At 49.0% G+C, this 23,603-nt stretch overlaps 2 protein-coding genes across 2 annotated transcripts in view; one reads left to right on the top strand and one right to left on the bottom strand.

Moving 5' to 3' along the window:
- The first annotated feature begins 1,069 nt into the window (after positions 1 to 1,069).
- Positions 1,070 to 8,813, top strand: FAM131B (family with sequence similarity 131 member B). Its single transcript, XM_017895285.1, has 7 exons — positions 1,070 to 1,120; positions 2,052 to 2,161; positions 2,431 to 2,466; positions 2,779 to 2,872; positions 3,174 to 3,371; positions 4,785 to 4,928; positions 5,186 to 8,813. Exons 1-7 carry the CDS (start codon positions 1,084 to 1,086, stop codon positions 5,656 to 5,658), a joined length of 1,092 nt encoding a protein of 363 aa, XP_017750774.1. The 5' UTR covers positions 1,070 to 1,083; the 3' UTR covers positions 5,659 to 8,813.
- CLCN1 (chloride voltage-gated channel 1) overlaps positions 7,711 to 23,603 on the bottom strand; it is a 39,619-nt gene continuing 23,726 nt past the window's right edge. Inside the window, 11 exon segments of the mRNA XM_017895278.1 lie at positions 7,711 to 10,436; positions 11,373 to 11,459; positions 11,551 to 11,655; positions 15,136 to 15,174; positions 15,424 to 15,503; positions 15,831 to 15,942; positions 16,321 to 16,562; positions 19,725 to 19,858; positions 20,088 to 20,301; positions 22,669 to 22,779; positions 22,995 to 23,064. Of these exon segments, the coding sequence (XP_017750767.1) occupies positions 10,065 to 10,436; positions 11,373 to 11,459; positions 11,551 to 11,655; positions 15,136 to 15,174; positions 15,424 to 15,503; positions 15,831 to 15,942; positions 16,321 to 16,562; positions 19,725 to 19,858; positions 20,088 to 20,301; positions 22,669 to 22,779; positions 22,995 to 23,064 (1,566 nt within the window). The 3' untranslated portion in view covers positions 7,711 to 10,064.

Raw genomic sequence — 23,603 nt, forward strand, 5'->3', positions numbered from 1 at the left:
CTCCGGAGCAGCCCCCCGCGAAGGACCCCCGGCCTCCGCGCCAGCCCCGAGTCTCTTTCGCACGCCCCCCCACGCCACCCCCCGCCGCCGCCTCCATCTGGCTCGGGTGCTTTGCCCCATCTCTCTCCCTCTCCGTTGCCTTTTTCTGTCTTTCCTGCCTCCTCCGATTCGCTTTGTTCACGTGCGTTTTCCCTCTGGGGCGGGGGCGGGATGAGCCCGGGTTCCACGCCCGGAGGGACCGGGCCAGGGCCAGGTGGAAGGAAGGGGCTGGGGGACGCGGGGAGGAGGTGGGGGCTTCCAGGCGCTGAGAGGGGTCGGAAGCCCGCGGCCCGGGAGGGTGGGGCCGGCCCTGCCTCGGCAGCCGGGGACCCGCCGGCACCTGTCAGCGGGGGCCGGCGGGGCGGGGCAGGCTCTTTATTTACCTTTGACGCGGGGAGGGAAGAGAGGCGCCTCCTAATCCACCTTCTCCCTCCAGCTTCTGCCTGGCTACCTCCCCAGACCCCCACCCAGGCATCCACTCCACTCTCGCCGCTCAGGAATTCATCCAGCCCTCTCCCACCCCCCTCCCATTCTTCCCCTTTCCAGCTCCCAATTTCTCCCGCCCACACCTCCTGGTGACCTCAGGCTGAGAGAATAATTCGTATTATTATTGCAAACAAACTCACTCTCCAGAGGCCTGATTTCCCTGAGACCGGTTTATTTCCATGGATACCCCCTCCTCCTCTGCTTTCACCCCTTCTCCCTGGCTCTCTCCCTCCCCGCTGCCCCCCACAGCTCTGACTCAGCTCTCCGTCTCCCACAAAGGCCACCTCCCGCTCCCCTCTCCCCCCGCCGCTGCCCTTCCCTGTCTCCCTTCTCCTTAGGCTCTTCTCCGCCTGCCCCATTCCTGCTGTGTCCCGAGGGCCATCTTTTCTCTTTTCCCCCAGTCACCACCCCGCGGAGCCCCAGGGAAGAGCAGGCCAACTTTGGAGGGTCCTCCCTCCTCAGTCCAGTTCACCACAAGCCCCTTCCTTTCCCCCACCCCTGCTGATGTGCGGAACGCCTCCTCGTGCCCAGCCCCATTCAGTGCTCCCCTTCCCAAAAATGGAGCCGACCTCTAAACTCACAATTGTAAAACCTCGTAAGTATAGAGGGTCTGTATGGTCAGATGGTTCAGGCAGCCATCTGATGCTTGAATAGTCCCTTTACGAAGACCCAAGCAGTTCTTTCCCAAGACTTCCCAAAGCACCATCCTGCCCTCAGTCCAGGAGTCTCCCTCCACCAGGAGCTCTGTCCCGGCTCTAACAAGGACCCTCCTTCCCCTGGGTCCTGCAGTTTCCCACTCAGCCCTCAGACCCTGTCCACCCCTCCCACCATCTTCTGTCTTCTCTCTGACTTGAATTCCTATTTTCTTAATTCCTATTTTAAAAAGTTCTCTTTTCTCCTTGTGCTCCCCACCTTCCCTCCACTTTAATCCATCACTTGTCTCCCCACAGTCAGGTGGAATGCCTCCAGGTCATCCTTGGCTTCTCTGTGCACTGTTTCTGGGAGGACACACCCAGCTCCTTGCTATCCAACTCCTGCCTCAATTCCCAGGAAGTCCTCTTCCAGTCAGTCAGACCCACGGACTCTTAGGAAGGGCCCACAGTGGAAGACACATCCCTGCCACCCTAAGCATAGAGAAAAGCCCTTCACTAGAGCAGTTCTGCCCTTACCTATAGACTTGTAATAGAGAAAAAGCCCAGCTCCCATACAGAAACCCTCCAAGAGTCCTCAGGAAGAAATAAGAATTGATTTTCTGATAAAACCTCTGACCCCTCTGACCCCTCCACATAAACAACAACAAATAAGGCCATATATCACTTTTTCTGAGTAAGCTATTCTTGGTTGAGCTAAAACTGGATATTTGGGCTCAGCTTTACCACTTGACTCTCCTAGAATTTGGAGAGCGCAGGAATATAAGAAGAAATGGGCAGCTGGGGTAAGGGAGGAGTGTGAAGGGCTGACCCCAGGGTGTCACCTCGGCTGCACAGGGAGGTGAGGGCGGGCAGCTAACTTTCTGGCCCCCTCAGGGAACGAGGTGATTGCAGTGGATTGGAAGGGCCTGAAGGATGTCGATCAAATCAACATGGACAGCACCAGCTCACTGCACGGGAGCAGCCTTCATCGGCCATCGACTGAGGTGAGACCTCACTCAGCCACCCCAAGTCTCTAGCTGCCTGCACTTCCTCAATTCCAAGGCAACAACCCAAACACTCCTTCAGACTGACACTTCTACAGAACATTTCTCACAGCACATGCCAAGCAGTCCACACGGAGAACCCAGTCAGTGGTGTCAACCTCAGGAAAGCCCTCACATCCCGCACTCGTGGAAGACCCTCTGAGGAAGGGGGCTTCCTTGCATTCCTGCGAGTGACTGGGATGCCCATTCCCTTTCCTCTCTCCTCACAGCAAACTCGAACTGATTTCTCCTGGGACGGCATCAACGTGAGTGCAGCTGCCCCCAGACCTCCCCATCCTCCCGAAATCCTCCTCCTTATCTTCTCCCTTGCACCTTCCAACGAGCACGGTATTCCTTGGCTCCAACAGGCACTGTGAGCCTTCACACTCTCAACCTGTGCCCCAGCTTCCCAGGGCACTGGGGGTATATCCCTCCTTGGGACTCTTGGGTATAGTAGCTTTCCTTATCATCTGCCCTAGCTCAAATGCTTTTTCCTGGAAACCATGAACCTTCTCCAAGTATAAAGCACGCCCATACCTTCTTATTTCTCTGCCCTTCCTCCCACGTTCCCATCCCAGCTCTCCATGGAGGACACCACTTCCATTCTTCCGAAGCTTAAGCGAAACTCTAACGCCTATGGCATTGGGGCCCTGGCCAAGTCGTCGTTCTCAGGTGAGACTCCCGATGTAGGAATGCCTTCAGACAAAATAATGCTGACAGACTCCTTGGCTCAGTCTCCCTGCTCCTTCGAGGTTGATGAAGACCCTCATCCTCACACCCTGACCTATTCACCCTTCTGTCAAGCCTCCCATCTTCCAGGCCATTCCCCCCACCACCCTATCTATGGAGTCCTTAGGGGAGCTTGCCCCAGTGGGATGGAGTCTCATGGGGCTGCCGTGGGAGGAATGGGGAGGGTCTGGTTATGGGTACTGTGTGATATTCTGGAGGATGTGGGAAATGTCTGGCCCTGTAGGGATCTCACGGAGCATGAAAGACCATGTGACAAAGCCCACAGCCATGGGGCAAGGCCGGGTGGCCCACATGATTGAGTGGCAGGGCTGGGGGAAGACACCAGCTGTTCAGCCACAACACAGCCATGAGGCCGTGCGCAGGGATACGGATGCCTACTCCGACCTCAGCGATGGCGAGAAGGAGGCACGTTTTCTAGCAGGTAGTGTACCCTAAAGCCTCAAGAGACACATTTTCAGGATGAGGTGGATGGCCTCCAACCTCATCCCCTGTGGCAGAATTAGCTCCATCCATATTTTGACCATGGATTCACATTTCCCAAACAGCTCTAATTCTAAATATTTTGATGTGCTAATTCAAATAAGTGCTCTTAAACATATTTTATAATCATCTCAGAAAATCAGTGGAATTAGATGGGGATTTGTGGGTTCACCCATCCCAGATGCCTTCTCTCCTCATCATGAGACTGTCCAAACCCTGAACTCCCTCGAGTGCAGGAAAAAAAATGGGCAGGCCTTGGTCTTTGAAAGAAAGAAAGAAAGACCTTGGGGATCTCTTTTAGCCTTTGCCGCTTAGCATTTCGAGTTATGAATTCGCCTACTAGACTCATTACTTGTGACAGCCACTAAAAGATTAAGGGAACTGTGTGAGGAGATGGGAGGCCTACAGAAGAGGTTTAATTCCAGGAAAGTAGTGTAGGTCTGATAACAGGCATGCAATGTGCCTACAAGAGTGGCCAAGCCCTAGTGCAGCTCTAAATAAGATGCCTAGAAAGGGATAGGTCTGGAAGAGAAAGGAAGTATCGTTGTGTTGGTGATATGGGTGGGAGGAGAAATATCAGTGAAGAGGGTCACAAACATGTAGGGTGGGGTGGCAGGAGCAGTACCAGCTTGAACGCGCTCATGGATTTGACTAGAATAGGGATCCTCAAGTCTACCCATCCCCTTTTCCTTCCAATCCCTTGAACTTCCAGTTTTATATCATGGTGGACCCACAAGCCCATGATGCTCTCTTGGGGCTCTCTGTTGATCTTGAAATCTACTCTCTAGATTGCAATTCCTAAAAACCTCCAAAGATAAATTTCTGGAAATCCCGAACTTGAATCTCTTAGGATATCTCACCAGAAGACCCCTAACTCTTTCCCCTAGGAATCCTAAATCTGACTTTTAGGAAGTCCCCACAATACTCCCTTCTCTGGGGACATACGCAAAGGCTGTGCTGTCCAGTACATTAGCCACTGGCCTCATGTGGTTATTGAGAACTTGCTATGTGGCTCTTCTGAATGGAGATGTGCTTTTAAGTGTAAAATACCAGCTGGATCTCAAATGCTTCATATAAATAAAAGAATGTAAAATATCTCATTAATGACTTTTATTTCGATTATATGTTGAGATGAAAATCTTTTTATATATCGAATTAAATAAGTTCTATTATTTCAATTGATTTAACCTGTTTCTTTTTAATTTTAAATGTGGTGACTGGAAAACTTAAAATGATATAAGTGGCTTGCACTGTATTTCTACTGAACAATGCTGCACTAAGATGTCTTCCTACCCCACGCACGTGTCTAAGGATTTCCTGAGGTATTTTGTGGTCGTTGCATTTCTTCCCGCAGGTGTCATGGAGCAGTTTGCTATCTCTGAGGCCACACTCATGGCCTGGTCTTCCATGGATGGTGAGGACATGAGTGTGAACTCCACCCAGGAGCCATTGGGCTGTAACTACAGTGACAACTACCAGGAATTGATGGAGAGTCAGGGTGAGAGATGTTCCGGAATCCAACCTCTGGAGCCTGAAAGGCCTCCCCAACTATCTCAGCTGCCTCCACTCAGCTCCATTCTTTTAAGACTTCCTTGTCCATCTCGGCTTTCCCATTGTCCTCCTTCCTCCCTGTGGGCTTTGTGTCTTACTCCCGGTTCTCTGTGCTGTCTCTTAGCTGTCTCTTGTGCTGTCTGTGCTGTCGTTCCTGCCCTTGACATTTTGTGACCCCACTGACCCCCAGGATTCTTTTTCCAGATGCCCTGGCTCAAGCCCCCATGGATGGATGGCCTCACTCTTACGTGTCCCAGGGTATGTACTGTCTGGGGTCGTCAGATGCCTGGGAAGCCAGCGACCAGTCCCTCATTGCCTCTCCAGCCACAGGATCCTATCTTGGGCCTGCATTTGATGACTCACAACCCAGCTTGCATGAAATGGGACCTTCCCAACCGGCTTCAGGATACTCTGCTCTGGAGCCTCCACCTTTGCTGGGGGGAGACACTGACTGGGCTCCAGGGGTAGGTGCGGTGGACCTGGCAAGAGGCCCTGCCGAGGAGGAGAAGAGGCCATTGGCCCCTGAGGAGGAAGAGGATGCAGGATGCCGGGATCTGGAGTCACTTTCCCCAAGAGAAGACCCTGAGATGTCTACCGCTCTCAGCCGGAAGGTGTCTGACGTCACATCCTCAGGTGTGCAGTCATTTGATGAGGAGGAAGGCGAGACCAACAACTAGCTTCCTCCCCCAATGCCCTGCCTTCCACTCCCACCTGAGGGCCATGGCTGTGACCCATACATTCCCTCCCCCCAGCAGTACAGCTGAAACCGGGCAGACAACATTGGGGAACCCAGGAGCTTCCAGTCCTCTCCCGGAAATGGAGGACCAGGATGGGATTTTATCCAGGCTTACACTCTAGAAACCCACAGGCCTGGGAACTGAGACCTGGGCAACTAGATGGCCATGAGCTTGATGTGGCTATGGAGAAGGACCTGGGCTGCGGGCTTCTGGGTTTGTGCTGACAAAGCCTCCAGTGTGTGCACCCTGAGGACGGGGGCAGTGCAGCTGTGCTCAAGACTGGATCGCAGTTCTTCACTCCCCGATTTCGTCTTCCAGGAGCCGTAACTGTGCTGTCTGAATGCCTCCTTTCTCCATTTCACTCTTGCTTTTCCCAACTCTGTTTTCTCTGGCTGTGGCCCCAGCTCATCCTTACTGAGAGAACAGAACTTAGGGGCTGTTGGACATGGCTGGACAGGTGCAGGGGAGGCTGCCTGAAGGGCACATCCATGTGGAGGGTGGAGAGGCTGCCTCAGCGGGTCATTTGGCTTCTGAGATCAGGAGTTGAGGAAGAGGTGGACGTGGCAGCTGAGATCTACAGGGGGCACAGACGTGGTTCTTTCTATCAAGGCTTGCCCAGAGACAAGAGAGTCACTGAGGAGACCAAGAACAAACACAGCCCCTTGCTCTGGGATCTTGAATATCCCATGGCTGAAAGGAGGATCCTAAGGATCTGGGAAAAGACCCAGCTGGGGCTGGCTGCTCCAGCTCTTGCTTCCCTTTCAGCTTTCTTCCATCCCTGCTCCCGGAGCCTGGCCCTGAGGAGGGTGCGGGGACACCCGTCTTGGATACACCAACGCAGGATGCAGGTGTCGCCAACAGCGGGGGGAGCATGAGGGCTGTCTCCCCCTATCCACCCCTGTCCTCTGAAGCTGTTTACATTTTTCTCTTTGCCTTTTCTACATTTTTATAACTTCTTGGGCACTCAGGGTTGAGTGGGGTGGAGGGAGGAGTCCGGTGCTGTCACTCCCTCAGCCAGTCAGGGTTGCAGCTGAGGGCCAGGGTGGGCACTTGGCACCTTCTGCCCCTTCTTCAGCTCCTCCCAGGACTCCCAAACAGCTTCACAGCTGTCCTCCCTGCCTCCCCAGGCCTCCTACCGGAGGAAGACAGGAAAATTCACGGATTCTTCCTTCCAGGATGGTGTATGGTGAGACACAAGCTTGCCCTCCCACACTTGGCATCCATGCTGGTGGGGACTGAGCAGCATATGCACCCCAGCACTACTGTAAGAGCACAGGCAGAGGATGGGCGGAGCGAAGCAGCGGTGCTGTGGGGCTGGAGAGCACTTGGCCCTGCCACTGCCAGGGTAGTCCCTCCCCAGCCCTTGGCGCAGGCAGAGTTTGGGTAGGAGAGAGAGGCCTAAGAGGCTCACTGCCCTATCTCCTTCTTTCTTCACGCCCTTCCAAGGCTCCAGCTCCCAGGCTTGTGTCCTACCCACACTCTGTCAGGAGTTCTACCACTTGCATCCCCTGCTGGAAGGGAGCACTGTCGTCTTCTCCCAACCCTGGGCACAAACTTTGCCCTCACCCCCAGGTCCTGGAACTTATTATTTTATAATGAGGAAGTTGAGAGTTGGGGTGTTTCTGTCCATCTCTGATCCTGTTCTGCCACCAAGTTCATACTCTCCTACACATGCTCCTGGGATGCAAGCAGGGCAGGGGGTTCCGTGTCTTCTCTGGAAGGGGGACAATGGTTATCCTGAGGATGGTTTTTGGAGGAAACGTGGGCTTAGGCAAGGTGAGCCAAGGCAGGTGCAGTCATCGAACTGAATCCTGCCTGTACAGGGGAAGAGTCCTCTTGCACTTGCTAACATGTGCTAACTCCGTGTCCCAGGACCTCATTTCCAGGAACTCTGAGAGGTGGTCTAGCATGCCCGCCCTGGCAGCTGTTCCCCACCCATCTCCTGCTGCAAGCTCTGGGGTTTTGCATGTTCATGTGACCTTCCTTCCTCGGGGTCCCTGGTTCCTCACCTTCTCCAATGTGCGCTATTCCCACATCACCTCTTCCTGTCATCTCATCCTCTCAGTGCCCATATTATCCCCCCAGACCACAGTGGACATCTCACCCACTGAGTGCGTTCATTCATTAACAGTTCCTTTTTGCTCAGGCCTGGGGGTTAGGAAAGGTAGATCACAGCAGCTTTCGTTCCTCCTTCCCTTTCCCAAGGAAGCCACATGGTCCCTGACAAAAGATGACTAAAGGTCTGAAGGACTCTAGCAGGGTTCATACATGAACCTGGTGTCCCCAGGGTGCTGGCATATTGCTGCAGACAGAAGTCAGGTGGGGGTCTGTCTTCTGCAAGGAGCTCCCACCCGCTCTGAAGAGAGAGACTGAGGAGCTGGCCTGGGACCATCTTAGGACTCTTCTGGTGCTGGGGGCAGGGTGCATGGGGGTTGCTTATCGCCTATTTCAGGGGGTGGGGAGGGGCATGTGCAGGAAGAGGCTGTTGCGGGGTGGGAAAGGGTGGCTTTTCCTTTGGGGTTAAGGCTGTGCAGCACGTTTTACAGCAGTCCTGGAACAGGGCTGTTTTTATATTCTTGTGACTGAAACTGCTCTTGCTAAATGATTTTCTTTTTTTGGGGGGGGGGGGGGCACTTTCATTTTCAAATGACTTTATTAAATGAAAATCCAAATCTTCCATTCCTCCCCTCCATTGCCCCCTCCACCCCCACACACCTTCCTTCTTGTCCTCGTGTTGAAGCGGGGATCCTGGGGAATGAGTTTAGTATCTTCTCCTCGACCTCACCTATACATCCCACACACCATCTTCCAGGTCTGGGAAATATCCATTTTTATGGCCAGTCTTAGCATGTTTTCTTAATGTGACATTCCCACCCCAGGCCCAAGAGAGATTCTATGACATATATTACAGAGAGAATTCTATATCAATATATATAAATACTATAGATTATGTACACAAGGGCATGGGCTCAAATGCCCACTGCCAGTCCCCTACCCAGGCTTCAGCGTCTCTCTTGGCCTGGGAAGTAGGAGGGATGTGATGCTGGAGAAGGTTACAGGCTGTGTTCAATGACACTAAACAGAACATGGTGGCATCCTCTGACTGTGACTGTCTTATTTGGGGGATGGAGGAGACTGGGAACAGGGGAGGCAAAGGAGGAGAATGTCGGAGTGGGGGCACAATGGCAGAATTAAGCAAGGCATACGGGATGGCAAGGTTGGGGAGAAAAACCTTGGGTACGGAGCAAGGGTTTGGGGATGCTCACAACACCTGGCCTCCCTTTGTAGAGAAAACGCGCTAATGGAGTGCACAGCCAGGCTTCCTGCTGCTGATCTGGGGAGGATGAAAATGTGACTGTCCCAAGTGCAGGCAGCACTCAAGAGCCCTGCCATCTTGACGCTTAGCTCCTAACTCTCCACCCCTAGGAGAGGCATCTCAAGGACCAGTCTAAGAGGGGGCTGGTGTCTGAGTGACCCAGTGACCTAGCTGCTCTGAGCCCTGATTCTTGGCAGGAGAGGCCCTGGCTAGAGCAGCTCCAGGGCAGAGCTGACCTTTGGCAGGACAAGTCAATAACTACAGTGGAGAGAGGGAGGATGTGTTTCCTAGGGAGTAACCTGGACACTGGAGGGCGAGGAAGCTGTGCTGTGGAATAGAAGGTTTTCTGCCAGAGGGAGTCAGCGGACACCGTGGGGGCACGATTGTTGGGCAACAGGGCACCTGCTTCTCTCAGTGCCCTAGTCACGGCCTGGCCTGGAGACGCATCGGGGTCAGAGGCAGATTGCAGGAGCGGATGTGGGCCAGCACAGGGCTCCAAGAGAAGCGGCTGTGGCTGGCCTGGAGGCACATTCTGGGGTGGTCAGTGCCTAAGGCCATAGGATGGTCCCATCCCCTCCTCCAACATGGCACTTACAGGGCCACAGTCATTCTGGGCCTCCCCTCACCCCACCTCTTGTAGACACTGAGGCACAGATAGCACAGTACTGGGACAAGAGCACTGGGGAATTGTTGCGGGGGGGGGGGCGGGAGGCAGAGAGAGGCAGGGGATTCCCTTCCTGCATACCAGGAACACTCAGGAAGCCCCATGGAATATCAGGGGTGCTTTGCTAGGGTTAGGGCCACCTGCCTGGCTGGGAATGAGGAGAATAGTCGAAATAATTGACCAAGGCTCCTCCCTGCCTAAATGCTGATTCCTCCTTTAAGACTATCACTATCACATTAAAAAATTCCTGAAAGAGGCATGGAATGTGGCATGACCTCGCCACATTCAGGATGCACCCTGCCCCACACAAGTTCACCCTCAGACTGGGCCTCTGGACAGTCTTTATGAGGAGGTCGTGGGAGGGGGTCAAAGGATCAGTTCATCCTCATCCTCCTCATCTGTGGATCGCAGGCTGGGGCCCTGCAAGATGTCAGCCAGCTCCTCTTCCACCCCTGGACTCTCCACCAGTTCCAGCTCCTCCAGCTCACCCTCTACCTTGCCTAGGGCCAGGGAGAGAGGGGGCTCTGGGGAAGGGGATGGCACAGGGGTCTCTGGGGAGGCAGCAGTCACATCCCCTGCTCCAGTGGCCCCAGGCCTATCCTCAGGCAGGTTCCAGTTCTCTGCAGAAGGTGGGGGTCCCCCGGGACTCTTTCGAGTTGAAGTCGTGTTCCGGAAGCTGGCAAGGGGAGGGCGGAGCTGCACCCCAGACTTGGTGTGCCCCTCAATGGCCTTCTGTAGCTGAAGAGCAGTGGGAAAGGAAAAGAGGGTAAAAAGTTGGAAAAAGAAAAAAGATGGGGGCAGTGAGAGACAAACAGAAAAGAACAGATACGATGAAAGGAGAAAAGAACAGGACAGATACAGAGTGGCAAAAGGGGGAGAAAGAGAAACAGACAATAAGGAACAATCAGATAAAGAAGACAGAAGAAGGACAAGAAAAGGGGCGTGACAAAAGATCCGCCTGCCCAGACTCAGACCCTTGGGTGACCTCTTCCTTCCTAGTCACCACCTGCAGCCACATCCCCCCACTGCCCTATTTCCACAGCTTTCCCCAAAGCACATCCCCGAGAAACAGTGACTCATGCCTGGAACCCCATCTCAAACCCACACTATCTACGGAAGATCACATGGGCCCCATCTGGGGTGGAGAATTCCATTCCCTTCAGGGCTGTGGCCATAACGGGCTTTGTAGTCTCCTCTACCTCGGCTGGCTGCTTCCTCTACCCCCTCCAATCTCTGCATAAGAAATAGAGAGGGGAGCCGGGCCCTGGTGGCTCACGTCTGGAATCGCAGCACTTTGGGAAGCCGAGGCGGGCAGATCACCTGAGGTCAGGAGTTCGAGACCAGCCTGCCCAACATGGTGAAACCCCATCTCTACTAAAAATACAAAAAATTAGCCAGGTATGGTGGCAGGTGCCTGTAATCCCAGCTACTCGGGAGGCTGAGGCAGGAGAATCACTTGAACCCGGAAGGCAGAGGTTGCAGTGAGCTGAGATCATACCACTGCACTCCAGCCTGGGTGACAAGAGCGAAACTCTGTCTCAAAAAAAAAAAAGAAATAGAGAAGGGAATCTGAGGGGACTTCTGAGATGCTAATATCCCCTCTGTCCTCCCTGCATCCCCTTATCCTGTGCCCAGCCTCCCTCCTGCTGCTCAAATGGGACACATCGTGATTACCTCCTCCAGGGCCAAGACGCCCCTGAGCTTCCCCATGCTGGTCACATAAGCGAGGTGGAGGCCGAGGAGTGAGAACAGGGTGTGAGTCTGAGGACGAAGAGCACAGGTCAGTGCATGTTCCTTGGCCCACAGCTCTCCTGCCTTCCCCGCAGCCCTGAGCAGTCAGCAAAGGACTCACCTTGTGCAGGGTTGTCTGCTCCACCAGCTGGAAGGGAGACTGGTCAATACAGCAGGAATCAAAACAGACAGGTTGGCTCAGCTGCTCCTGCTCCCAGGCCTCAATCTGTCAGCCAGAGGATGAAAGTCACAAAAATCACGGAACCTCCTTTCACCCCAGATACCTGATTTTCATCCCAAACAGCCCTCCTAACCCCTGCCCAGAATCTGGAAACATGCAAGAACTGATCACAGATCCCCCAGATCAGAGGCCCTCCTCCTTCTTCCCGGGGACAGAGCCTCTCTGCCCTTCCTCATCAGGAACCCCCAACCTACCCTGCAACCCCCAGGTACCCAGAACATCCCTCCCTGTTCTAGGCCCCAACTCTCCCATCCCCTGGCATCCCAAACATTTGTTATTCCCAACCTATCTTTCCCATCTATTTTCCACTACTACTATAAGACGTGGGGCTCCAATCAAACCAGACTGCTTTCTGCTCTTCAAACACGCCTTCCCCTTTGTCTTTGCTGTTCTGACCATCTGGAGTTCCTTTACCTGCCCTACCCTGTCCCTGCAGTGTATGTATTTCCTGACTCTCCCAATCAGACATGCTTCTCCCCTTTTTTAAATTCTCATAGTATTAGCTGGTCTCACCTTTTCAGAAATGACATTGGCCATACTTCCTGCTGTATTGGCATTTGTCTTACCTTTGCACTTGTCTTGAGTGTTATGTGGTATTGGCTGCTGTATATTGTGAAGAAACTAGCACATCACCTCTCATGCAGGGAACCATGGTGAGCACTTGTTGAAACTGAAGAGCTATACTGGACCTCATGGCACTTAGTTGACTTGAGCAAAGCCGGTTTTTGTTTGTTTGTTTTTGTCTATGACAGAAGCATTAAGGCACAAAGGCCAACCATCCTCTTGACTTTAGATATGCACACCAAAATTCCCAAGAGTCCAAATAATCCATTACATACCTGGCTCTCATACATTTTTCTAACATTTCTAAAATCTCTTTTCAGTCAGTACCCTCTGAATGATCTAGAACTCTATTTTCCTATTTGTCCAAATCTACACCTCTCAGACTTCAGAGAACATCACCAAAGGGCATTATATAGATTTAGGATCTAGTGTGTAGCCCATAGTGATGCTCACTCCACCTGTCCTGTCCTGATATTTCTGGATTATAATCATGCCTCCTCTATACTCTCATCTTCCTGACTAATGGATTACACAGGGTTACATAGCATAGGATGGATGACCACTTAGCAGGTGTGTTGTAGAGAAGATTTAGATATAGGATGGGGGCTAGACCTTGCCAAATGGTTTGGTCCATCCCGTCCTCTTGGTCTTTTCTATGATTATCTGTGGCCTTACGTTCCATTTTTGCCTTTCCTTAAAAATAACACGCCAACATTTTCAGTGAATGATTATCAAGTACATCCTCTTTGCCAAGCATTATTCTAATTGCCATACCCGTCTTAGCTCATTTACTCTTCTCCAATAACCCTATCATTATCTTCACTTTATAGATGAGGAAACAGAGGCACAGTGTGGAAGTCATTTGCCCAGGATTACACAGTAATTGGTGGAGCTGGGCTTCTAACTTTGACTGCTGTTTGTATTCCAGGTACATCTCCAGCTTTTGCCCAAGGGATGCAGGATGTTGCTGTTGAGGCTGATGTGTTCCACTACTTGAATAAGCTCGGTACCAGTTAGAAACAGAGCTCTGTGTGTACTCCAGAGTATGCAGAATTAAACAAATCCTAGTAGGGACTTCTGGCAACATATAATTGAATCTTTCAATATTCCCATACTGCCCCCATACTGTTTTTTGGTCAATATCAACATCTTGATATTGTCAAGGGTATCATCTGGTCTGAAAATTGTGTTCAAAATATCTTGAATTTCAACTCCTATTGGATCTTATCCCTCTAAAATGTCTCAGTGGGTCACATGGTAGTTGGTAGCTCCTTGAAGTCCTCTCTGGGAAAGACATAAGCTAGAAATGATGGTCTGTCTTATTTTTAATCCCTGGCTACACTTTATTTCCAGTGGTCATTTGATAGCCACACTGATAAACTAGCTGGTTTTCAATCTTTGGAGCATTAAATAAAAAAAAAAAAAGAAAAAAAGAAAAGCTTATTATTATTGGTTTGAGCAACCTAACAAAGTACTCCTTAATTGCAGTTATGGCCTTTCTGATTTCTGCTTGTGGGCAGAAGGAATAGTTGTTCCTTTCCCTCTGTGATCATCTATTTGAGTTTTTCACAAGTCATTTGTCAGAAGTGTGTGTGTGTTTTGAGGGGTGGGGAAGGTTTTCCTTCTCTCTTGTCACTCACAACACCTTCCTCCAACCCTGTAATGCTTCTCATTGTCAGCACATATATATTCCGGATATCCAATAAGATGTTTATTTAAAAATCCTATCCGCTGTGTTTTTTTGTCAGTTTCATACTTTACAAGCTTTACGTTTTCAGCGTTTGCAGCAAACTGTGCATTCTTTTACCATATGGAATAGTTGCCAGTGGATTTTTTGTTGTTGTTTCTCCACAACCCCTCGGTATGTTCTGATCTGGACCGTTCAGCTGCCTACTTCCAATCACTATTCCACGTTCTGTTCCCTCCTCACAGCCAAGTGCATTCAGAATGCTTGACTTTTCTCTCTTGAAGATTGGATAACCACCTCTTTTAGGAAAGTAGGCATTTGTTTGTCCCCATGAGGCACCATGGTCATTATTTTCTTCCTTTTTCAATTCTTCCCAGTAGCAATGCCTAGCATTTTCCAGTTGTTCACTGTCTCAGGGCTCTGATCAATCCAGCACAGTAACCTCCACCAGGGGCAGATTTCCTCATTTTGGGTTTTTTTTTTTCCTTTTTCTTTTCTTTTCTTGTTTTGTTTTGTTTTGTTTTGTTTTGTTTTGTTTTGTTTTTGAAGTGGAGTCTGGCTCTGTCACTCAGGTTGGAGTGCAGTGGTGCGATCTCACCTCACTGCAACCTCCGCCTCCCAGGTTCAAGTGATTTTCGTGCCTCAGCCTCCCAAGTACCTGGGATTACAGGCGTGTGCCATCATGCCCGGCTAATTTTTGTAATTTTAGTAGAAATGCAGTTTCACCATGTTGGCCAGGTTGGTCTCAAACTCCTGACCTCAAGTCATCTGCCTGCCTCGGCCTCCCAAAGTGCTGGGATTACAGGCGTGAGCCACCACGCCCGGCCTCCCATTTTAGTTTTGATGTTCTTCTTCCATGTTGCTGTTTTAGTGCCAGCCTCCTGGTGACATTTTACCTCCATTAAAGCTTTGCCTGATCCAGAAAGTCCATAATCTCTAAAAGATCTGGGGCTCATCTTAGCACCATGGCCCCATTTACTCATGGAGGCTCAAAGTTTTTCTCCTGAAATAACGTGTCCCTCCGAGAACACCTCCATGTCCCATCACACACTCATTAATCTCTCCATAATCATCCTTATTTCCATCCTGTCAAAATACTTCCCATCTAGATCACATTCTATTTCATGACAACACAATAAAGAAGGTAGAAACAAATTAGCAATATCTTCATTTGACAGAACAATCTACCCCAGGTTTTGGTTTCCCTTACTCACCTCTTCAGGTGACATGTTATCCACTAAATCTGTGGAATCCTAGAGAAGAAAAACACAGGCCCAAGTTCTTTCCCTTTTCTTCCCACGGTTCATGTGGTTCCCAATGAAACAATAGCCATCCCTCCCTGGCCAGGACCACCGATGCCTCCTTTCCATTAATCATCCCTTCCATATGATTAAACTCCTCCTCCTTGGTGGGGTCTCTGCCTTCCTGATTTAAGAACCATGGGTTTCTCACTCTTCAAGGGTAGGCTCCCTTTCCCCTGCATCCCAAACACATCTCCTCACCTGGGTTGCTTTCTTCTTTGAGGGGCGAGCTCTGCCCAGCAGGCAGTGAAGCAGGGACTGGAAGATGGAGGGTCTCTGACCTGAGAGGAAAGGTGAGTGGATGGAAATGGACACAAAGCAACAGGAAACGGCCAGGGGCCCCACTCAGTGCCTGACACTTGCCTCCAAAGAGCTGCACTTCCCAGGTACCTCACCCTCTCTTCCACTGTCCTAAATCACCCTCTGCTCCCACTCCCTGGGACAGTAACAAGGAGAATTGATGAACAAGAACCCTTTCCTCCTTCAATCCCCCAGCCTCACCCCCGACCCCACACCACATAGGAGTTGCATGCAGGTCAAGGTCAGGTCCAAGTGACCAGAGATAATCCACAAGGCATGAGTTGGGGTGCATGAGGGAAGAGCCTCACCTTCAGGCTCTGGTGCTTCCGGCTGCTGTTTGTGGCCAGGCAGAGGCCCATTGGGTTCTTCTGGGGACAGAGGGGCAGTAGTAGAGGGGTTGAGAGGAAGGGAAGGAGGAAGCTGTAAGGAAGAGTAAGAAATCTCAGCCTGGAAGCAGAGACTGCCTGGGTGGGGCCTTCACTGCCTTTACCAGTCGGTGGATGTTCTGGGAAAGCGAACTCTATTCTTCTCCCCAGTTCAGAAATTCCTATATCCCTTTGAATTGTCGAGGAGACCGTCATCTGCAACCTTATCTTCTTTAGTCCCTGGACCCAGAGGCACTCGTCTCTTTGGTACCTGACCCAGAATTTCTGGCTTTCTCAGTTACCAGCCTCTCCCCTCCCTCTTCCCCCTACTTTCAGGGAAACTACCCCTGTCCCAAGCCCAGCCCAGCTCAGACGACGCTTTTCCTTTTGCCCCTGATCTATCCCACTCCCTGGCCCTTCCTGGTGCGGTCACCTCGCTCTTCATAGAGAGGTCTTCGTCTTCATCCTCATCCACAAAGGCGAAGGACTCGGGCCGGCCTGGAGGCGCGCCGGGGAGCCCCTCCCCAGCCAGCCGCGCCTTCCCGTCGTAAGGCAGCTCCGACAACTTCCGCGCCATCTCCTGGGCCGCGTGCAGCCTGCGCTCAGGACACAGGTGGCGCTGCAGGAGGGCCTGCAGTTCCGACCGCTCCACCGAGCCCAGCAGGATCATTGAATCTGAGGGAAATCGACGCCCTGCCTGAGCAACCCCTCCAAGCCCTCCCGCACCACCGCGCTCCGCACCCCTGAGAATGAACAGGAGAAGCGCCACCCCGCCCCCCGTCCCCATATCTTTCTCAGCTTCCTACAAACTCATTTTAAGAATCCTGCAAGATTAACCTCACTCAATCCCTTTTATTTCATCCATTTCGCAGGTACGCGGCCAATTCCAATTGGTAGAGCACTAATTGGGCTAATTTGTATTTATTTTGATGAGGCCTTATATAGATTTCAGATAGGTGAGCTGATAATTAAGTAGGCTAACCAATGCTGTCCAAATAAAAAGAAACATGAGAAGCCATTTAAATAAGCTGAGGCGTGAATCACGCTTTGAAAGAACTCTATAAGCAATACAAACATTATATCTCTCCGTGGAAGAAGGGAAACAAGGGAACTCTCCCTTTTGTATCTGACATTTCATCACTTAAAAAACCTGGGCCGGGCGCGGTGGCTCACGCCTGTAATCCCAGCACTTTGGAAGGCCGAGGTGGACGGGTCGCCTGAGGTCAGGAGTTCGAGACCAGCTTTGGCCAACATGATGAAACCCCATCTCTACTGAAAATACAAAAATTAGCTGGGCGTGGTGGCAGGCGCCTGTAATCCCAGCTACTCGGGAGACTGAGGCAGGAGAATCGCTTGAACCCAGGAGGCAGAGGTTGCAGTGAGCTGAGATCGCACCACTGCACTCCAGCCTGGACAACAAGAGCAAGATTTTGTCTAAAAAAAAAAAAAAAAAAAAAAAAAAAACCCTGCTAGGATAAAAACAAAATGCCTACTTTTCCTGAGAAGATTCTTTTATATGATTATGGAAATTCTGCTACTATAATTAACATTTTTATTAAATTTTAAGGCCATGACATCGCAGCAGTGTTATGGAGATGAATTCTACTGTTAGGTCTCAGTCATTATTATGAAAACCTTGCCCCTCACTTCTTGGCTGTGCCCCTGCTCTAATAAAGAGCCTCTGCTGTAGAACGTGGAAGGTATCTGAGATTTGGGAAAATATTTGAATTACTCTAATTTGAGAAATTTGGATATTCTGATTATCAGAAATCAGAACTAACAATCTTAATGGCTCTAAATGGCCCTACATAATTTTTCTTAATTACACTAATTCAAACATTAGGAAAGAATTCATTTAATATCTAGTAGATACCTATAACAAGGCACTCTGGGTATATAGAATTCATAGACTCTATTCTCAAGGAATGCCCGCTTAGTGAGAAGACAAGATATAGATACTTAAACGACAATAAGAAATCATACAAAGCAGGATGAGGTGTCAAAGGATGGTGAAGGCAGAGAAATGTGAAATTATTGTTTACTACAAACCATTCACTCCTCCATATGAAACAGTTCAAGCCAGGCGCAGTGGCTCACGCCTGTAATCCCAGCACTTTGGGAGGCTGAGGCGGGTGGATCGCCTGGGCTCAGGAGTTCGAGACCAGCCTGGTCAACACGGTGAAATCCCGTCTCTACTAAAAATACAAAATTAGCAGGGCATGGTGGTGCGTTCCTGTAATCCCAGCTACTCGGGAGACTGAGGCAGGGAAATCACTTAGAACCCAGGAGATGGAGGCTGCAGTGAGCTGAGATGTTGCCATTGCAGTCCTGCCTGGGCAACAGAGCAAGGCTCTGTCAAAAAAAGAAAGAAAGAGAGACAGAGAAAGAAAGAAAGAAAGAAAGAAAGAGAGAGAGAGAGAGAGAGAGAGAGAGAGAGAGAGAAAGAAAGAAAGAAAGAAAGAAAGAAAGAAAAAAGAAAGAAAGAAAAAGAAAGAAAAGGAGGTGAGGGAGGAGGGGAGGGAGGGAGGGAGGAGGGAGAGGAAAGGAAGGAAGGAAGGAGAGAGAGAGAGAACTCTTCCATAAGTTGGGCATTAAAAGAACAAGCATGACTTACTTAAGCATCAAATGGAACCATGTAAGAAGCTATGGGATTTACATTAATTGTCATTATTCATGGATTCCCTATTTGTGAATTCAGCTAGTCACTAAAATATATTTGTAACACAAAACCAATAGTAGAGGTGCTTTCAGTGTAATTCGCAGACATGCATACATAGAGCAACAAAGATTTTTAGTTGCCTGATGCCCCTGTTCGCAGCTGAAGTTGAACAAAGCAGTGCTTTGAACAAAGCAGTGCTTTGAACAAAGCAGTGCTTTGAACAAAGCAGTGCTTTGAACAAAGCAGTGCTTTGAACAAAGCAGTGCTCTACCTTCTTGTTTCAGTTTTCACATTGTAAACAGGTGCTCATTTTGTAGTCTATTTAATGCCATCCTTTTTGCATTTTTGTGCTTTGTGTTGGTGATTTTGCTGCTAAAAATGGCCACCAAATATAATGTCAAAGTGCTGTCTACTGTTCCTAGTGCAAGAAGGCTGTGATGGGCCTTATTGAGAAAATATGTGTGTTAAGTAAGCTTAATTCAGGCAAGGGTTACAGTGCCGTTGGCCACAAATTCAATATTAATTAATCAACAATATCTATGAAATAAGGTGTCTTTACCAGAAACACACATACAACAAGGTTATGTATTGATTGGTTGATGGAAATGTGACCAGAGACTCACAGGAACCCAGGCCTGTATTTTTCCTAGGAGCGATTGTTCAGTATAGTATTTGAACTTAAAACTTAATTGAATGTAACTACCATGAATTATGAGAATTGACTATATTTAGTGGGATTTTTTTTTTTTTTACAGAGTTTCGTTCTTGTTGCCCAGGTTGCAGTACAATGATGTGATCTTGGCTCATTGCAACCTCCGTCTCCCGGATTCTAATTACAGACATGCGCCACCATGCCCAGCTAATTTTGTATTTTTAGTAGAGACAGCGTTTCTCCTGTCTTTGGTCAGGTTGGTCTCGAATTCCTGACCTCAGGTGATCCGCCCACCTCGGCCTCCCAAAGTGCTGGGATTACAGGCATGAGCCACCACACCCAGCCCTTTTAATTGGATTTTTAACTGTCTTTTTGTGCTTGTGTATGGCTTAATTTTTCTTTCCTTGTACATAGCACATTGGATGGCCCCTAAAGACAAAGCCCCCACCACGGGGCCTCCTCTACCTCTATGTGACACTTATTCAGGTCACTAGCTCTGGAGTCTGCTTCCTTCCTTCCCACTGACCTTTTGAGTCAACCAGTGGTAAAGTCTTGACTGTGGTGGTCTGGAGCAGGGTTCGCAACTCCCCATATGTGAAAGAAGCTGAAACAAACTTCACATCACGTACCATGATGTCCTCAACAAAGATGGTATATTTGCTATGGAGGGAGAAAGCGTGGTGGGTTAGCCCCACCGTATACCTATCCCTTCCATTCCTCCCGTAAGATTTGCCATACTTTCAGTCACTCACAATACCTATTAAATGCATGAGAATATAATAATAATTTAAAACAGTGTTTCCAAACATTAGCCCTAAGCTCTATCTCAGCCTCAGAACCTCCCACTCTCCCCATCAGATCTGAACTAATTCCATCTAGTGCCCCTGACCTGAGCTGGTTCCAGCCAAGGTCAGGCAAGTAGGGTAGCTTCTTGACCTGGATGATGCTGTCATAGAGAGAGGGCTGCAGGCTCTGAGCCACCATGTTGGCCAAGATAACAGCCACCATCATGGGCAGGATGTGAGCAATCTGACCCGTCAATTCGAAGCAAATCACAGCTGTGGAGACTGTGTGGGACACGGCACCAGTCAGCGCTGCTGCTCCTAGAATGACACAGGAATACACCTGTAGGTTAGGACTACCGTTCTTAGCAAGGAGGACATATGGGAATGGGATGGGAATAACACGGAATGAGAGACAAGATCCTGGTCAGTGCCAACACTCATAATGATTTGTCAAGAGTAGGGACTAGAATACTGAACTCTTAGAAAATCATCATTTTGATCTCATTCTATAACTTTCACCAAGTTACAAAATCTTTGTGTGCACCAAAATTTTCATTTGTAATATGAAGATAGTGATGTCCTATCCATTCCTTGCTTTTAAAAGTTTGGATGATTATTCACTGAGCATTTTATTTTATTTATTTTTAATTATTATTATTATTTGAGACAGAGTCTCACTCTGTCACCCAGGCTGGAGTGCAGTGGTGCAATCTTGGCTCATGGAAACCTCCACCTCCCAGGTTCAAATGATTTTCCTGCCTTGGTCTTCCAAGTAGCCAGGACTACAGGCAAGCACCATCATACACATCTAATTGTTGTATTTTTAGTAGAAACAGGATTTGCCATGTTGGCCAGACTGGTCTCAAATTCCTGGCCTCAAGTTATCCATCTGCCTCAGCCTCCCAAAGTGCTGAGATTACAGGCATAAGCCACTGTATCAGGTCTCTTCACTGAGCATTTTACAACTCAGTTATGACATTTTTTTTTACGTTGGGCTTTAGGTATTAATGCCAACAATTAATGAGTACATAGAGTGAAAACCCAAGAATCGTGCTGTGGACTTGGAGCAGTGAGACTGTGTCAGATCCTGCTGTTACTATTTCTTAATGGAATGAGTAGAGCTTAATTCCTCTGGAATCCCATGCTCTCAACTATAAAGTGAAAGGTGTCATTCAGGTGATTTCTAAGGCCCTTGTAGATCTGAAACTTTATAATTCTATAAGCTCCCTGAAGATAGAATCTATCTTGTTAATTTTTTATTGTTTTCCCACTAACCAAAATAGTCACTTGTGCATTAACTATATTTCTTATTTAAATATGGAAGAGATATCCTATGGGGGAAATGTAGAGGAAGGCACATATGAAAATGTAACAAGAAAAAGTCAGCCGAGCGTGGTGGCTCATGCCTATAATCCTAGCACTTTGGGAAGCCAAGACGAGTGGATGACTTGAGGCCAGGAGTTTGAGACCAGCCTGGCCAATACAGTGAAACCCCATCTCTACTAAAATTACAAAAATTAGCCAGGTGTGGTGGCATGTGCCTGTAATCCCAGCTACTTGGGAGGCTGAGGCAGGGGAATCACTTGAGCCCAGGAGGCAGAGGTTGCAGTGAACCCAGATTGTGCCACTGCACTCCTGGGCAACAGAGCAAAACTCTGGAAAGAAGAGAAGAGAAGAGAAGAGAAGAGAAGAGAAGAGAAGAGAAGAGAAGAGAAGAGAAGAGAGAAAAGAAGGAAAGAAGGAAGGCAGGAAGGCAGGAAGGCAGGCAGGCAGGAAGGAAGGAAGGAAGGAAGGAAGGAAGGAAGGAAGGAAGAAAGGGAGAGAGCAAGCAAGAAAGCACCACAAAAGGGAAATATAGGGAGGAATGACACTACTGGATATTGCATACAACATACTTCAGAACATAAACAATCACAGGACATGTATACAAGGAAATGTTCACAAGGGAGGCATGTGTGCCAGGGAGTCATGAAGATGGAGAACAAGAGCAGTGACCCTCATTGATGAAAGAGGGTTTTATAAAGAAACTATGTCAGGTGAGCAGGGTACCAAGTGAGCTAGAAAGCTGGTCAGCAATTCTCTATCTAGGGAAGGCATGGCCTTAGATGCTATGGAATTTTGGTGAGGAAGGGAGGAAGCACAATAATCCCAGGATTCTATTGGTGTTAGGCATAGCTCTATCTCAGAAGTATTTTAGAATAAAGAAACTAGGGCTCAGAAGCAGCTATCTTGCTTCATGGTCACTGATAACAAGTGGCAGGAGAAGTCTAGAGCCATGTTTCTTAGCTCTTAGTCCTGTGCTCTTAACTCCCCATCAATATAAACACGTCTCAGGTTGAGTCAATCGCCTGCAACCTGAGCCAATCACCTGCATTGTTGGTTCCATGATTCCTAGGAAGGAAAGATAGAACCCTTATCAAACATCCAGACACAATCCTAGAATCTTACGATCTGATTTGATCCCTATGACCCTTTTCCACATGAGGAAACTAAGGCTCACAGAAGTTCAATAAGAAACAATGAGATTCAGAGTCATAGGTATGTTATCTGAGTATAAGTTGAGTTAAGTAGCACTAAATTAAAACTGTATTGTGTAGCCTAGAATGAAGACCCAATGGGAGAGTTTAAGTGTGGGAGTCTGGAGTACTCAATATTTGATTACAGGGAAGTGGGAATGTTTCTCACCAATTACTGCATAGCCCCCAGGTAGGATCTTATAGATGATGTCATCAAATAAAATACCATCAGGAAACAGCATGGCCATGATCTCTCCTACCAGCCTTCCAAATGCAGCTCCTAGAGGAAAGATAAAAGGAAGTTATCTTAAAAAGATGAAAGAAAGATAAAAGGTGTTACAAGATCCAAGTTCCTTGCTCTCTGTTTTCAGAACCAATCTCTCCTAGGGTGTTAAGACCAAATACAAACTCCCAGCGTCCTGGGCCTTTCCTTATGTTTCCCGTATCCTAGATTGCAACTCTCAGTAAGACCCCAGGCTTCCCATCAGAACTTACCTAGCACAAACACAGGCATGAAGCCTCCGCAGGGTATGGGCATAGTGGTGGCCACGATGGACATCCAGAACTGGAGTAAAAAGAAGCATTGGAATACCCTTTCAACTCTGCCCAGTAGACATGCACACACACATCTTCCTTCCCACTATCCTCCTTTCTGCAGAAATCCTGGGATAGCTGATCCTTCTAAAAGCCACTTTGTCTGTCACCCTTCTTCCAGAAACAAAAACCATAGAGCTCTCAGGCTGAGAGATTACCAAAGACAATACAGGAATACTATCAGAACGTTCCTCCAGATGACTAGACCAAATCCCTCCTACTTTGAGTGCCTGTATTTGCCTTTCAGCAGTCTAGAACAAAGAATGGAGCCCCAGAGTACTTCTCTTTCTCTGCCCCAAAAGAGCCCCAGCCCATTGTACCCTTTTAGTCCAGAAAGTTTGCCTCAGCAAAGTAGCCTGAAACTCTTGAAGCTGGAGGAAAACTTTTCCTACTCAGGTTATATTTCTGAAAAGGAGCTCAAGTTCTTTCTTTATTTTTTATTATTTTTATTTAGTTATTTATTTATTTTGAGACAGGGTCTCGCTCTGTCACCCAGCACCCAAGCTGAAG

The sequence above is a fragment of the Rhinopithecus bieti genome, unplaced genomic scaffold, assembly GCF_001698545.2.
Source record: "Rhinopithecus bieti isolate Rb0 unplaced genomic scaffold, ASM169854v2 scaffold_26569, whole genome shotgun sequence".
Classification (NCBI taxonomy): domain Eukaryota; kingdom Metazoa; phylum Chordata; class Mammalia; order Primates; family Cercopithecidae; genus Rhinopithecus; species Rhinopithecus bieti.

What these genes read in the sequence shown, in the direction of transcription:
- FAM131B (XM_017895285.1), top strand. Translation starts at nt 1,084, where the DNA reads ATGGAGCCGACCTCTAAACTCACAATTGTAAAACCTC. An exon ending in TTCATCGGCCATCGACTGAG is followed by an intron (nt 2,162 to 2,430) that starts GTGAGACCTCAC and finishes CTCTCCTCACAG; the next exon opens with CAAACTCGAACTGATTTCTC. An exon ending in GGAGGCACGTTTTCTAGCAG is followed by an intron (nt 3,372 to 4,784) that starts GTAGTGTACCCT and finishes TTCTTCCCGCAG; the next exon opens with GTGTCATGGAGCAGTTTGCT.